The 15,411-nt window shown below is 46.1% G+C and overlaps 7 protein-coding genes across 7 annotated transcripts; 4 read left to right on the top strand and 3 right to left on the bottom strand.

The window, feature by feature from the left end:
- Positions 1 to 174: 174 nt before the first annotated feature.
- N7479_006510 (uncharacterized protein) lies at positions 175 to 1,854 on the bottom strand (the record flags this gene model as incomplete). The annotated part of the gene is made up of 2 exons (XM_057254204.1): positions 175 to 1,625; positions 1,683 to 1,854. 2 exons carry the CDS (start codon positions 1,852 to 1,854, stop codon positions 175 to 177), a joined length of 1,623 nt encoding a protein of 540 aa, XP_057108066.1.
- A 304-nt stretch (positions 1,855 to 2,158) lies between these two features.
- On the bottom strand, positions 2,159 to 3,725 carry N7479_006509 (Major facilitator superfamily domain general substrate transporter; the record flags this gene model as incomplete). Its single annotated transcript, XM_057254203.1, has 3 exons — positions 2,159 to 2,535; positions 2,590 to 2,680; positions 2,751 to 3,725. The coding sequence occupies 3 exons, from the start codon at positions 3,723 to 3,725 to the stop codon at positions 2,159 to 2,161; spliced, it is 1,443 nt and encodes a 480-aa protein (XP_057108065.1).
- Positions 3,726 to 4,611: 886 nt separating this feature from the next.
- Positions 4,612 to 5,858, top strand: N7479_006508 (uncharacterized protein; the record flags this gene model as incomplete). The annotated part of the gene is made up of 3 exons (XM_057254202.1): positions 4,612 to 4,998; positions 5,058 to 5,439; positions 5,551 to 5,858. The coding sequence occupies 3 exons, from the start codon at positions 4,612 to 4,614 to the stop codon at positions 5,856 to 5,858; spliced, it is 1,077 nt and encodes a 358-aa protein (XP_057108064.1).
- Positions 5,859 to 7,135: 1,277 nt separating this feature from the next.
- On the bottom strand, positions 7,136 to 7,795 carry N7479_006507 (uncharacterized protein; the record flags this gene model as incomplete). Its single annotated transcript, XM_057254201.1, has 1 exon — positions 7,136 to 7,795. One exon carries the CDS (start codon positions 7,793 to 7,795, stop codon positions 7,136 to 7,138), a length of 660 nt encoding a protein of 219 aa, XP_057108063.1.
- Positions 7,796 to 11,262: 3,467 nt separating this feature from the next.
- Positions 11,263 to 12,237, top strand: N7479_006506 (uncharacterized protein; the record flags this gene model as incomplete). Its single annotated transcript, XM_057254200.1, has 3 exons — positions 11,263 to 11,407; positions 11,464 to 11,912; positions 11,971 to 12,237. The coding sequence occupies 3 exons, from the start codon at positions 11,263 to 11,265 to the stop codon at positions 12,235 to 12,237; spliced, it is 861 nt and encodes a 286-aa protein (XP_057108062.1).
- Positions 12,238 to 12,762: 525 nt separating this feature from the next.
- N7479_006505 (uncharacterized protein) lies at positions 12,763 to 13,869 on the top strand (the record flags this gene model as incomplete). The annotated part of the gene is made up of 4 exons (XM_057254199.1): positions 12,763 to 13,051; positions 13,105 to 13,473; positions 13,531 to 13,640; positions 13,762 to 13,869. The coding sequence occupies 4 exons, from the start codon at positions 12,763 to 12,765 to the stop codon at positions 13,867 to 13,869; spliced, it is 876 nt and encodes a 291-aa protein (XP_057108061.1).
- A 322-nt stretch (positions 13,870 to 14,191) lies between these two features.
- Positions 14,192 to 15,019, top strand: N7479_006504 (aminoglycoside phosphotransferase family protein; the record flags this gene model as incomplete). Its single annotated transcript, XM_057254198.1, has 1 exon — positions 14,192 to 15,019. One exon carries the CDS (start codon positions 14,192 to 14,194, stop codon positions 15,017 to 15,019), a length of 828 nt encoding a protein of 275 aa, XP_057108060.1.
- Positions 15,020 to 15,411: the final 392 nt, after the last annotated feature.

The raw sequence follows: 15,411 nt of genomic DNA, 5'->3' as shown, positions 1-15,411 counted from the left end.
GTGCAGTTGTTACGCTGTGTACATTAGAGTAAAGGCCAAATTCGGGGACGTGCATTTTAACTAACAATGGCATTTTTATTTTTCATATCTTTTCTTAACTAAAATTCCATTCTAGTTGACATATACCAGTTGACTAGAAATAGAAAAAAACCGATTGCTAGCACACCATTCGCTTCAGACGCACAATGTCTTAGAGACCATGAACTTCTCATCCCTGGCATTCGTGTGCTTTGGAATAACATTAGCGTCCTGGATCTCACATCCCTTTAGCACAGACTCGCGACCGATATGAGCTCGTCGGCCGATTACACATCCAGTCAACTGAGCCCTAGACTCAACAACTACGCCCTCCATCAAAACACAACGAATGATGCGCGCGGATCCAGCAATCTGACAATTCGCACCGATCACACTCTCCTTGATAACAGCCGCTGGTGCAACAATCACATTCTCACCGAGCAGACAATCTTTCTTCGTAATATTGCTAGGCAAGGAGATGCCTTCGGGGTAGGCAACTTTCTGAGAGTGCGCGAAAGGCGACGCTGCCTTGCGGCCGACTTCCTCGATAGAGGGCAGTTTTGCCAGGAGAAGGGAAGTTGACAGAAGAATTCCTGTGTTATCAACTCTTCTGATGAACGGGGCTGATCCTCGGTGAACGTAAGCTAGCATTTGCGGCAGCTCAGTAACAGTGGATTGATTGAATTGGTCTGGCACCTGATCAGAGCCACCGCGAGTTCTGGTAGTGCTAATCTCGCGGAGGTCGATTACTTTGTCGACGAATGCTCCACTATGACTGCTTGCGGGGCTGAGATCTCTGTGATTGACGGGTATGGTGTTTTCGTCGAAGTTCTTGGTCAATCCTAACTTCTCGCCGAGACCTTTCTGCCATGCTGACTTTGCCCAAGTGCCTACCAAATCTTCGCTGACGGATTCCAGTTTTGTTTGGTAGTGGACTAGATCTTTGACCCAGTAGGGGAAGACGTAAATATGGGCATCGCGGAATGTGGTGAGCATCCTGATGCGTGCGGTGTTTTGGACAAGAGAATGACGAATAAGTAGACCTTTGTCTTCTTTCATTTTTTCCTTGATTGTATCCATCGGCATTGACATGAGGAGTTTGGAGAGGCTGAACCGTGGGACCATTGGTCCCTTGGGGGGTGGGATCACGGGTGCTTCGTCCCGCTCGAGCGGTGCGATAGCTACAAAATCAGTTGCTTCTTCCTGGATGCTCTCCTCTCGATTGTCGGTCTGATAGTACACAGCGAGACCACCGGAGCGATATTCCGGCTGACGGTCAAAGTACCCAGAGGTTGGACGGGATGGGTGATGAGCCCCTTTAGAATCATTGTTATCGCCATTGACGCACTGATTAGAAATCCATGCTTCAAGTATTGATTCACCAGCAACTCCGCAGATTATGTCACAGGGAAGGAGAAGGAAATTGGTGGTGATACATCTCTGGACTTCGGGAAGGCGGAGCACTTCGGCGGTTCCCATTGTCATTTCAAGGTCTTTCGGTGCAATAACCGAGACTGGGTGCGAGTAGAATGATGTAAGGTGTGGATTTTGGTCCAAGGCGGCTCGAAGTGGAGGGAAGGCCAGCGCAGGGGTGATCAGTGTGATATCTGTATTATAATTAGTCAATTTAATTCAACGGGTCAAGACAGCAAAAGGATTCTTACTAGTGACACCTGATCGTATGCAAAAGTCAATGGCATAGAATACCATGGGTCTGTTTGCGACTTGAATGAGGCACTTTGGATACTCCTCGGGTCTGGAAGTGAATGTATTGAGTGAACCTCCAGGGCCACACAGGATGAGGGCCTGGAAGTCCATGGGACCCGCGTGAGGCATGGTTGTCAGAGTGGAGAATTAAGCAAGTGAGATTCGCAAGGCTTCAAGATGCAGGTTGTTTTGAGATGAGCGATCAATGTTTGCGTGACACATGTAATATGGAAAGTTTGTTGAGAAGTTTGGAGGAAAGATGTGTTTCGAAAGAGCTGGATGGGACAACAGGTCACGTAGTTGAAACTGACTGATCGTTGCTTTGCCTGTGTCCCTAGTTACATTATGCTCATGGCTTGTGTATATGCAAATATCACTTTCATATAAATTCCAAGGGTCGCACAACCTACAAGAGGGATTGTCTCTCGAATCATCACGCATCTTCCTCACGCTCACTGTCTAATTCATTCCTCTGATCTTTCCGCCAGACAAGCCACCACGAAGCCAGAATCCCGGAGATAGCCGCACACAGGAAACAAAGACAGATAACGTATGACACTCGATACGTTGGCCCGAACACCGTACTGTATATATGAGGTCCAGCAATGCCACTAAACTGAGCCATGGCATTTGTCAGTCCAATACCAATCCCCACGGCCACTGTACCCTCAAGCGCACGAATACGTTCTGGCCAGATGACAGGGTATGCAGATCCGGCACAAGCAGTAGCTACAACCAAAGCGAGGTATTTGACGATTGAATTTGGAACTGTAATCAGAATGATATAGCAGATGATTGTCGTGCTTTCGACTGTCTCCGTTGTTAGTAGGAACCTCGTGGATATTTCGAAAAATTGATACTTACTCGCGACAGCAGTTGTCCAAGGTCTGATCCATCCTTTGTGTAGCAGATACCCAAGAGTATTCAAGAAGAAAAAACATGCGACGTAGGGAGGCTATTGGTTATGAACTTGGTTAGCGATGTCTTGTAGATTGGTGCATTTCTCTAGATCGAGACCAACTCACAATATTCATCAGCTGTGATAAAGCGGTCGAAGTAAAACCAAGCTCATAGATAACAGTAGGCAAAGCGTAATTCACCCCGAACCCGCCAATCCCATGTCCAATCCAGTAGACTGTGAATGTGTACAGCGTTGGACTTGAGAGGAGAATTTTGATATCCCCCCAGTTCCAGCTTTTGTCTTTTCCAGATGGTGCTGACGAGGATAGGCGACCCTTGAGAAAAGCTCTCTCCTCTTCTGTCAACATGCGGGCATTTTCGGGGTAGTCCGGAAGACCGAATAATGCTACCACAGACAGCACAATTGCCGGAAGGCCTTCGATGACAAAAAGCCATCGCCAGCCTGATAGCCCACCGGCTCCATCCATAAAGCTAATAGCATATGCCAGAAGCCCACTCAATGCACCAGATACCTGACCAAGAGAGTAGAAAAGAGCTATTCTCCAGCGCAGCTCAGACGGCTTGTACCAGAATGCCATGTGGTATAGCACAGAAGGGTAGAAACCGGCTTCAGCCATTCCAATTGCGAACCGCACACACATCATCCCCGGGAAATTTTGTGCAGCGCCAGCAGCACAGGCACAAATACCCCAGGCAAGGATCAGAACAAACATCCATCTCGAGGGCGTGACTCGTTTGAGGAGAATGGTGTTGGTCGGCTCAAAAAAGAGGTAGCTGTAGGAGAAGATAGATTGTGTCCAGGCCCATTCTGCGGAGTTAAAATTGAGCTCTTTCTTGATTCCAGTGCCGGCTTCTAGATTGATGATGGCGGCATTGGAGTAGTTGTTGGAATCAATAACCCGAAAGATGTATACAATTGAGTAAAACCCAACGAGCCAGAAATCTATCTTTCGCACCACTTTCTTCTCGAGTCTGGCTTTATATTCATTTTCTAAATCTTTGCGATTGATCTCATTGGGCGTAGTTGAATGTACACTGGAAGTAATTACTTCCAGTTCGTCGCACTTATCCAACACCATATTGTCGATTCCCAATGTCAGTTCAATGCAAACTGAATTGTTTTGAGTAAATTTACCTCATAAGCCGAATTTAACTTATTTCTCTTGTAAGACCTTTATTTTTGAATGACACTTGAACCCCTCCATTCTTGGCGACACGGGATGTTATGCCATGATAGTTTGAATCACGACATACCCTCCCCAACCGTGCCTATCCCAAAAGCATCTACCAGCTTGTTTGATTGAACCGTCGTTTCTCCTTTTTCCTATTCTTAATTTGAGCTAGGGACAATAAAAAACGCAATATATGGATTCTCTTTCCTTTCTCTCCGAGTGACCTGAGCCCGTCTTTTGTCACAAGTTCGCATCACGGGGAGATTTGGGTCTCCATTAGGACCTGGAGGAGCCCGAAATGTGTGGCATCGAGAAGAATAAACATTCGCATAGTGTAAATAGCCAATGAACGGTAGTGAGCTTCGATATACAGGTCGGTTTTGTTCATCGGTGGAAGTAAAGATAGTATAGTTTGGCGTATGGATATCCGAAAGCGAACATAGACGCCGCGCTATTCATATGACATTCAGTATAAAGGATGGCTACTCCAGTTGACCCCAGGCTTCCACACATTCAAACGCCATGCCCAGTCAGCAGAATTTAATTTCTGTTCTATTGATTTGAAGCTTCATTGACTATAATTCAACCTCATTTCATAGCACGATAATGCTGTTGCATATAACGCCATTCTGGGCAAGCATGATACCATAGACCCCGCATATATGGCAAAGTACTCACGACAAGACTACATTGTAGATCACAATTAGAATTTTATTTGAATTATATAAGTCCAGTCTTTTCGCATAGAATATCTTCCTAGTTCATCACTGCTGCTGTCTATCCTCAACTAAATATGGCTCCAGCCGCTATAGAAGAACAAATCCCAATCGAAAAGGCCACCATCAAACCATGGAGCCGGCCTTCACCTACTAACGAGAAACTCGATTGGGCACCACTAGTTGAAATTGATCTTTCTCGTTTCGACGAACCCGGCGGAAAAGAAGAGCTCGCAAAGCAGTTATACGATGCTGTGACACGAGTCGGGTTTTGGATAGTGGTCGGACATGGACTTGACGATGAACGTATCCTGCGCCAGTTCAGTATCGGCAACGCATTTTTCAAAGAGAGTCTTGAGGAAAAGCGAAGCTTCGAATGCAATTTTGCCGAGGGTGAGTATTTCGGATACCGTGAAAACTCAAGGTGGATTGGAGAAACGGGTGTGAAAGATAATATTGAAATGGTATGTACATAATTACCTATCTTCGTGTGTAAAATATTGAATCTGTCTAACTCGTAAAGCTCAATATCCCTAAAGCGATCCCTGCATGGGATGATGTCCCCAAACACAGAATCGTCCATCAGAACTACGATGAGATTTCCAGCTTCCATCGTGATCTTTTTGACAAAGTTATCCGCAAGTTGTTTATCTTGATGGCTATTATTCTGGAACTGCCAGAAAATCATCTAGTTGAAGCCCACGCCTATGACAAGCGTTCCGACGACCACTTGCGATACATGATCTACAACACTCGCACTCAAGAGGAATGGGACAAGGCACAAGCATATACTAAGGGCGGTCACACGGACTTTGGTAGCTTAACACTGCTCTTCTCACAGCATGTTGCTGGCTTGCAGATCCGGGCGCCAGATGGGGAATGGAAATATGTGAAGCCTGTTGAAGGTGGGATTACGTGCAATATTGCTGACACGTTATCATTCCTTACCAATGGCAAGTGCCTATATCTACCTATAGTAGTTATCAGATAAGTATTTCGCTAACTAGGAATCACAGGCTTCCTCAAATCCACCATCCATCGTGTTGTTACACCTCCGAAAGATCAGATCGACATCCCCCGTCTTGGGCTGCTCTATTTCTGCAGACCGGGTGATCATACTGTAATGAGAACTGTACCCTCGCCTTTGCTTGACCGTCTTGGTCTTTTGACCGAAGAAGATAAAAATCAAAGCGAACCTGCCCCCACGGGAACTGAGTATGTTCGAGCTCGTGTGCGCGATGTTCATCATAAGACTGTGATTGATCGTCGGGAGAACACTTCGTTTGAGTTCAAAGGACTGAAAGTGCCAAATTATTATCAGTAATATATTTTCGATGTCAGATTCAGCAAATTCTATTCCCCTGCCTATTTCCGATCATGAAGAAGTAGTGATAGTATCAGGAGTCGAGAAACAACCAAAAAATTTAGCCGGTGACTCTGGTTTTTATTAGTTCTTCATCTAGGTATCACATTCTTGATATCATTTACGAAGTCATCTTCAAAGAAATTCACGTGGCATCGACAATTTGTACAGGTGATATAAATAGGATAACTTTAAGACTTCTGCCTCCTCGCCTAAGGCAGATCATTCTCCTCAGCCACAACCCCGCAGTGAGTCATGTATAGAACTGTAAAAACCTCAAAAAGATACTAGCAGTAATGTAAATATAATGTGAATGGTGGGGAGCACAGAGTAGGAGGATCATGATCGTCGCAATGTGGGGTAGCCTCATGACTGGACTTTCTAGCTACTATGCTTGATGAAATACAACAATGTCTCAGTGCGTAGCCGTTATAATTATTTTCTCGAAAGATGATTGGTTTTTCCAATAAGACATTCATTGTTTCAATCGTAACGCGTGCAACTAGCTAATTCCCACAGTGGGAGTTGTCTAAAGAGTGTGAGGCTGACAGCCATGTCCCGAAAGGGCGCATTTCAAATCGTCAGATCAAAGACAAAGGAAAAAAGTTGGCAAAAAAGGTCAAAAAAAACCAAAAATCATCAGGAGAGACAATCTTCTCCACAGCCAAAAAATGAGTCACAGTAACAACAGCCAATAAAGCATGTAGTAAAACCGCAAAAAAGTAATCGCATGAACATCGTCGACTTTCCGCATCTGTCATTGGCCAATGTCCCCGCACCTGCATACTCCTCCGGGAGCATACGAGTAATCGGGGCCAGGCCAAGACTGCAGATAACTGCGTTCAATCAAAACAATCAATCGAGTCACAATCAGGTCGGGGTCCGAGACTGACTAAATCCCAATCCAGAACCCCGAAGTGCACTCGAGTCAAAGAATCAAAGCTGGAAAACAGAAAGGTGAATTTCCGAGGGCGCATCCAGGCAGGCCCTATCAATCCAGATCATCAAAGACTGGGTTAGGGGGGGTGGGTATGCCCATAATGTGCTATTTCCACATTACAGGCAAAGACCGACTCGCGGTCGAAATGGGGGGGGTGGGCAATCAATGCCCATCGCGAGTGAATTGAAGCTTCTTCGAAGCGATTGGGGGTGGGGGTTGTGTGGTGGTAATCAGATAAACCAGAGTCAAAATCCATTGCTGCACGTTTCCACGTTCGTGTTCTTTTGCAGGTAGACGCTCACCGGTGCTTGGGTGAGCGCTCGACGTAGCGGCGAGGTGTCTCGTAGACTCGCTCCACACGCTCCTGTCGGTCAAGGCTGTACAGCGACCCACGGCTGGAGGATGGACGGCTGGGGGAGCCACCGGGCGAGCGGTACATGATGGAAGTAGGAGAGCGAGAAAGGCGAGGGGACCTCTCGATGACCTGGTAAGCCTCGGGGGACATGGAGCGAGGACGAGCCTGCTTGCCGCTGACCTTGCGAGCTGGGACCGGGTAGGTCCGGTCATAGCTCACAGATGGGACGCGCTGGATGGGCTGGATGGGTTTCTGGACGACGACGGCCTTCTCGCGGATGCGCAGGCCTTGCTCGAGGGCTGTGAGCAGCTCACGAGAGGCGAGGGCATCCCGGGGCAGCTTGACCCTGGTCGGGTTGCCGCTCTCAAAGTCCACAGTAGAGTAGTGCTTGCCGCTCTGGCTGTAGATGTATTTGCGGAGAGTACGGGCGCGGGTGTTGCCCGACTCGCAGAGTGCATGGCTATCTTTGTATGTCTTGACAGCGTGGGCGCAGAAGTCGCAGTGGTTGGCGTGACGCTCGAAGTCGTTGACCACCAGCTTCTCGTCGTCGTAGAGCTCACGAACGACGGCGAGAGGGTCTGTTATCTCAATGGGGGCAGGCATTGTGTTGGAACGGCGTAGTCCAAGTAGGCGTCGCTTCAGACTAGGACGAGAAGGAGATGTCTCCTTGGTAGTTAAGTGAGTCGAGCGGTCGACGGTGTACGAGGTTGAGCGAAAGGGCGACAGCTTGGCTGATTTATGGAGGTCACGCGAAGATAGTAGATGATCACCGTATATAGATGATCGGATGTGAAACCCAAGTGTGACAATGGATATAGAATGGAATGTGAATTGTATGTCAAATGTATGTGGATTGAGGTAGATATTCAAGTGGAAAGGGGTGGGGGGTGGCCCTTATTATACTACATGCACCGGTCATGCAGGCTGTATAGATCGTGTCCTGTAGCCTGGAGTGTATGGTGTCTGCTGCGGCCTTGGGGATCTGCAATACCTCCACAGTACCTAGCGCCTCACGCTAAAGATACGAGAAATGCAAGTGCTAGGCTCGTACCGCACTATCTCTTGTTCTGTGGCTGGTGAGGCTGTGTTTTGGCTTCCAATACCGCCGTATTCGCTCTTATCCTTTGTCTGATTGGCTCGACTCCCCCAATTGACGGTCAACTTCACTATGCACGACTTCTTCATTCTATTCACACCATCTCCCTTTTGGTTCCCGACCCCATTTTCCGGCATGTCCAAGGAATTATTATTATTTTGTTACTTTATTCCTATGACATCAAATATCATCCTCTGTTTTTATTACACATGTCATACGCCTTTCCAATATCGTGTGGCTTGTGCTTCTCGTGTTCCTGCGCCATGACAAGGGCCCCGTGCCGCTTGGTGCCCCCTGAGGACAGGCCTCAGGTTCACGTCATTTGAACCATTTACAACCCTTTCGACATGACTTTCGGAAATAGATCCTCAATATTCAACCAGAGCCAGTGCATTTACAAGGAGGTGTTTTATCGCAAGGTTTCCGTCCACTGATACCCCATGCTCATAGGTTCCTACAACCGCCGATGAGCGTCTACCGAGACAACTCTGGAACACCACCAAACCACCTGGCTGGGACTTCGAGCACTGTTCTCTTGTTCTATTTGGAGATACTTGAACGTTTCAAGCCATCTAAGAATAGTGTGCGACCATGGATTATTGTTTATTTTGGACCCCACGTTTGGGATTCTCATCAGCCTCAACTGACCCCTCCTTAGCCGCAAGCCACAAGATATCCGATAGCTCTCATCCAGTGCATTTCCCAGTCTATCCCCAATGGAGGACGATTGCTAAGCCTCAGCCTCCTCTTGTGCTATCTCTGATTCTTGATTCGACACACCAGCCACCGATGTCAAACATCTCAGAAAGTGCTTATTCGCAATTGCCCCATTCTCGCTGCACCGCCGGCGCTCAAGCCAAGGGTCCCATTCGGTCATAACCTGGTCTTTCTGTCTCTTTCTTCTTTCAATTTACATCGCTTCACGCGCACGCCAGGGTACCATTTCTTCGGTGCATTCTCTCCCTACGTTCCCATGCATCTTGGAGCCACATTGTTTATACTCCGTATCGAGGCAGGGGTCCTGATCCCTCGATTGCGCCCGACAACCTCAAAAAGGACAGATTGATCTTTTTTTATCGTATTCCGTTGGATCACACGCCTACTCACTGTTTATTCATGGATCATGGGATTTTTCATTTTAATATATACCCCTCCACACGTTCATTCCCTGTTCCCATACTAACCGCTCAGCCAAATCGTGGCCTGACTTGACCCTAACTTAAGACCGATATCAATTGTATTATTACAACCTCTTTCAACAGCCCAGCCGGGCTAGCTCAATCGGTAGAGCGTAAGACTCTTAATCTTAAGGCTGCGGGTTCGACCCCCGCGTTCGGCTATTCCTCAAAACCAAACCTGAGATTTCTTTTTTTTTCAATGAAGAAAATTCTGTTGAGCCTCCCTGGCTTATCTCGAATATTACTGGTTGACGTAGCCATTTGGGTCCACTAGTGGGTCGGGCCGATGCTTGAGAACCGCGCGGTGGCAAAGCGGGAAATTCCATACATACAACATATGTTGTACATATTTTGCATGTTATTTCACGCATGAACAAGTAAATTGTACGTAGTACAAGCATTATGCGTGAGGATTCTTCACTGAGTATTACTAGCAAGGCATGATCCTGACATTTGTGGCTTAATCAGGCCCGTGCGCAAGGCAGAGAACGCCTTGTGCCGATAATGACTTGACAAGGTTTGCCCTTCAGCTGGACATGGATCTTTTGAATCTATAGTGTAATTCGGGTATTGGATTGACCTTCCTGGGAAGTAACCATGCCATATTTTGTATAATTCGTCATCAGGGGCCATTATGTTGAGAAACCTGCAAGAAAATCACCCGGGCTCCTCGATATATATTGCTCAGCTGAATCCAACGTATAGTGGCTACACTGTCATGCCGGTTTTATATGTGATCCTGGACGGACTTGCATATGATGGCCAATTCTAATTCCTATACACGGGATATGTCTCACTTCCTACGTGACTTCGAGAGGACCAGGGGGAGAAGTACAGGGTTACTCCAAGTATACAACCCGAGTATGGCGGCCTGCAACGGACTACAATCCCCGGTTGAGAGTGAAAAATACGGATGAAATTTGCCACTGGGGCTGATTTTGATAGTCTGATGCCTTGTTCTAAGGTTCGGTAGTCTTCAATCTGGTTGTCTGCCTGAAGTGTGGCTTTAGACTCCATATTAGGAAGTAGAACCGGTATTCGAAGTGATCAACAGGTTGAATCTTCCAGGACTTTCTTTATTTCACTTCTCCTCTTCTGTCTTCCATGGTTGCCTTGGACAAAAGTAATTAATTATTGATTATTCTGTCGCTAATCATATCCTAGATGGGAAAGGAGATACGGTCTACTCTGTAAACTACAGCCTTGTATATGTGACGATGAATACCAGTCTCGTAATTGAAGCTTAAGGGTATTTTACGGCAAGGGTGGTCATTCAATGAAAGACAAGATGCTCCAAGGATATGTTCACAGCTGATATGAAAAGAGGTCTTAGGAGGTCACAGGACTTCTACCTATTTCCAAGGTTCCCACCCGTGGGCATATCATCTTATTGGCCATTCAAAGGTCGAGTTACTATGTTCTGCATGACTACCTATGTATCTAGCAAATGTATGGTTTTATTGCACAATGGTTGCGACTTTGGGTATCAGAGCGAATATGTCTGGGATTATGAAAGTGGAAGATACTCTCACTGTCACTCATAAAGGAAAACAAACAGCAATATGCAGCTGATGCTTTCAGAATTCGAATGATATACTGTAGGATTATAGAAGAAAGTGACGAAGGTAAGACGTCAGTAGATAACCTTGGGAGAGGCAAAATTATGAAATTTCCTAGGAAGGGAAAGTACAAAAAATGCGGAAAGTACTACCTCAGGAGCTACTATTATGCTTTTTTCATCTTATAGCGCTTCATTTCATTCATTTACATCCATTTTTATACTGAAATCATCCCAAATGACCGATACAAAGGAGCCAAAGGAACATAAACCATCCAAAAGGTTCCACCGCGCAGTCGAAACCTTTGGGCTTTCACCGACAAGGTGGTGGAACAGAAAGCAACTGAACGCGAGAAAAACCTGGAAAATCCCAGAGCATCTAGGCGAGCTTCATCTGATCGGTCTTTGAGGAGTTCTACAAGCTAACGACGTTTATTAGGAAGTTTATGGAACGACCTCGCACTAGTCACCAGTAGAGAAGATGATATGCAATGGCTATTCCGAGTGCGAGTAGAATCCCTTCTACTCGGACAACTCGCAGACAAGATCAGCAAAGAAGGAGAAGCTCTTTGTTCTCCCACGCCTGCGAATTGCGAGTCGCTGCACTGGAGTTTTCAGAAGCGAATAATGACGGCAAAAAGCAAAGGCGCGGGTTCGGCTAATATTATCGACTATGTCCTATGGTATGGACACTGTTGGGAGTTGGAAACAAATTTCATCGTCATGAAGCCAAAGGCTGGCCAGCCGAAGGACTGGGCTTTGCTTCTGAATATGGCAAGAATCCACAGTGCTCGCAAGTTTGCAGATCCAGATGCAGACGCAGCTATCTACGGTATTATTACTGACGGGCTAGAATGGATCTTCATTCATATTAGCAACAGTAGTCGGGTAAGTGGGTCGTTGATTTAAAAAAAAAAAACTCGGTTTATGGCTAACTTTCTTTTAGTATACAGTCAAAATATTTGACTGGAGTGACCACCGAGATCAGATCATTGCCCAAGTTCAGGACATCATCGACAAGGCAGTCAATCTCTACAAAAAACGAGTGGTGCCGCGTTCCTCTCTGCGTATACCTACTATTCAGCAGATTAGTGGCTGGCGCATCGAAGAGATCCCTGCTACATCCAATTACTTTGCCGATAGTAATGACCGGGCAAGTGACAAGAGTTCCGAGGATGCCTTTGATATTTTTCATCAGCCATTGAGTTGGTGAATCGCCAAAGGAGCTGTCAGACAACTGCGGTCTGCGAGAGGGTGAAGTATTAGAATTATGTATGGCGTTTTGCTCACTGTCTATAACCGGTCTTCGAAAAATGGTTGACCTCATTGCTGGAATATTAGCTCGAATGTTTCACCCTTTCCCTTCGTAGAAGATACCAACCCTAGAACATTCGAGTTCTGAGGTTATAGAGTCATCATCAATACTAACTTTCCGCTCACTTCTCGCTCAGTTCCTCACTTACTTTCTAACTCACTTCTCACTTACTTTCTAACTCACTTCTTGCTCACTTCCTCACTCACTCACTCTTCTTCCATCTCACATCTTCTGTCTTCCATCCCACAACGCTATCATCCTACATATATCTTGAGCTACTCACACTTTCTTATTCTTCCCTCTGAAATCCTACAGTCTCTTATTCATTTGCCGAGGCCTTTTTTTCCAAGTTTCTAAGCATCCTTCCGCAACATTCTTTTACTCTCTTGTTACCTCTTGCAATTTTCGAAACACTCTCCAATCATGGCTGATTTTATGGAAAAGCTCGAGGACATGATTCGCTCCCTCAACAAGAAAATGGCCCGCTTTAACAAGAACAAGGGAATAATCGATGAGGTGAAAGCAATCTCAGCCCTTGTCCGAGCCCAAAATCTCAAACTGGAAAAGGAGGCGGCCAAACTGCCGACTGAGGCAGTTACTGATCTAGAGCCGTCGGAAATCCCAAAACTGTTTTCTCTCAAACGCGATGAGCCCACCGATCAAGAACTTTGGCCGACAGACGATGAAAAAGTCTCACTTCCCAGTTATCTTGGTATAATTGATTGATCCATACTGTTTTGTGTCCATATATACTAACTTAAATAGAAAGCCTTCTAGCAGATTATGAGCTTGCAACTGGCGACTCACCCCCTAACGAAGCCTTGTTACGATCTCGAATTGATGTCATCGTGCTGAGCACGCTTGCTAAGATGAAACTAGAATCGGTGTCTAACCCCCGTCTTTCTATCGGATCTGTCCTCTCTACAGACACCATAAAATCCCTGCATCTTCAATTTGAACGGAGTATCAAACGTCCATGGCAGACCAAGGACAAGAGATTTCTACTTTCCGGCGTGGTAGACTATTCTCTCTGGTTCGGAACACCACAAGATTACGAAACAAACCTCGTAATGGTTCAAGCAAAAAAAGCTGAGTTTCTGAAGGGCGGCGTGCTTCAGTGCTTAGCATATATGGGTGAGTCTTGAGATAAACTTTACAAACATAAAAAAGAGTATATGCTGACACAAACAGGTATGATTCATCATGCAAGAAAAACTTCAAAGATGCATGATACATCTGTGTACGGCGTTGTCACCGATAGCTTTGACTGGGAGTTTATTCACATCCGAGCGAATGGCCAGGTATGAAAACCCCCGAAACATACTAGAATGTCACCAATAAGTCATTTAGTACATTACTCGAAGCTATAATTGGGAAAGTAGAAAAGTTGAGATTGTTTCGCTTCTCTATATGATTTTCCAGAGTGCAGCAGGTTCCTCAACCCAATCTCAGCGTAATCGATGGCGCCAAGGTTCCGAAATCGATTTCACAACTGAGTTGGAGAAATTCCCAAAGTCGCCAAAGACGTAGGATTATGATTTTTTTTTTGTTTGCTTTGTTTTTGCCATTTGCCCGAGAAGCCTCCCAAAGTGAGTGCCATGACGTTAGTCCATCGATCTAGTAGCTAGTCAATTTGAAAGGCATTTCTCCCATATCCTGAAATATAATTACTGGGGTTTGGAGGTGGGAAGGGGGCAGGGTTGTTTATCCAGGCCCGTGCGGGAAGAGGGGCTGTGCACTCCGCGTTCCTGGCTAAGTGCTTGGTGTTATTTCCCTTCAACGTTTACCTTTTACCTCTCCCTATGCATTACTCGTAGCGCTCAACTGAAAAAGCAATCATATCTCCTTCGACATGAACACAACGAGTGACCAAGAGGCAACGAATAATAAAGAAGGAACGGAGAAACACGACGGTACGGTAATTCATTCAATACACGGCCGTACTGTTGTCCGACTCGGCGACAATCTTGTCATAAAGTCAGGTCATCTCCGCCGCAACGAAGGGGAAGCACTTCGTTTTGTTGCAGCAAACACAACGATCCCTGTACCCAAGGTTCATGATATCCGCCGCAACGAAGGGGAAGCACTTCGTTTTGTTGCAGCAAACACAACGATCCCTGTACCCAAGGTTCATGATATCCGCCGTGAAGATGGCAAACCTGTGGCACTAGTGATGGACTACATGCCTGGCAAGCGACTTGATGAAGCATGGGCTACTTTAGACTCCAGTCAGAAGCTCTCAATTGCCGATCAGCTACACTCCTACATGAACCAACTTCGCGAACTGAAGGGTGACTATATCGTAGCAGTTGGTCGCGGCAAAGCTATCATGAGAAATATTTCGTCAATCGAAGGAGGACCATTTGATACCGAGCAGGAATTCAACAAATTTATCCTGGCAGATATGGTTGATCTAGCACCAGATGTGCTACGACATTATGCCAAATTTGCGCTTATGGATAACCATGAGATTGTTTTCACGCATTCTGATTTCGCCCCACGGAATATTCTTGTTGAAGGAGGTCGGGTTACGGCTATTATTGACTGGGAATATTGTCAGGCACTTCGGCATCTGAGACCGATGTATGATTGGCCAGAATATCTGGCCCGTATTCTTCCACCCAAATTTGAGAGAGAATACATTGGTATGACTTTCTTGGCTCGTGTTTTAAGTCACTAGCTGATTAACTGCTGTGGATATTATCTATGTTATATCCTAGTTGGATCTTACTCAAGTCTTTAAAGGCGGGAATGGGAATGTCTTTGGCAGTGTTGGAGAGGTTGATTAGTATCCTGGGGAGCAAACTGACTATAAGCGCCCGGTGGGATTTTGGAGGATGGAAGCGCCCCTTAATGGAGACATGGCTATGTGTGGCAAATTTACACATTTCAAATTCAGGGCCGTTTTGAGGCTCATGAAACATAGGAGATGGGACACTAGACTATTCTGAGACTAGTGCCCCGTACATCCCCGCCAAAACTGTGGGGCACGTGACCTAGATATAAACTGTGGGGCACGTGGGTATATAGTTGGCTGTCCCGTGGTTCACGGGTGTGCTATGCACTTGAGTC

This window comes from Penicillium vulpinum (genome assembly GCF_028829585.1).
Source record: "Penicillium vulpinum strain IBT 29486 chromosome Unknown utg000003l_segment0_segment0, whole genome shotgun sequence".
Taxonomy (NCBI): Eukaryota; Fungi; Ascomycota; class Eurotiomycetes; order Eurotiales; family Aspergillaceae; genus Penicillium; species Penicillium vulpinum.
This window is presented reverse-complemented; position numbering and strand designations above follow the sequence as displayed.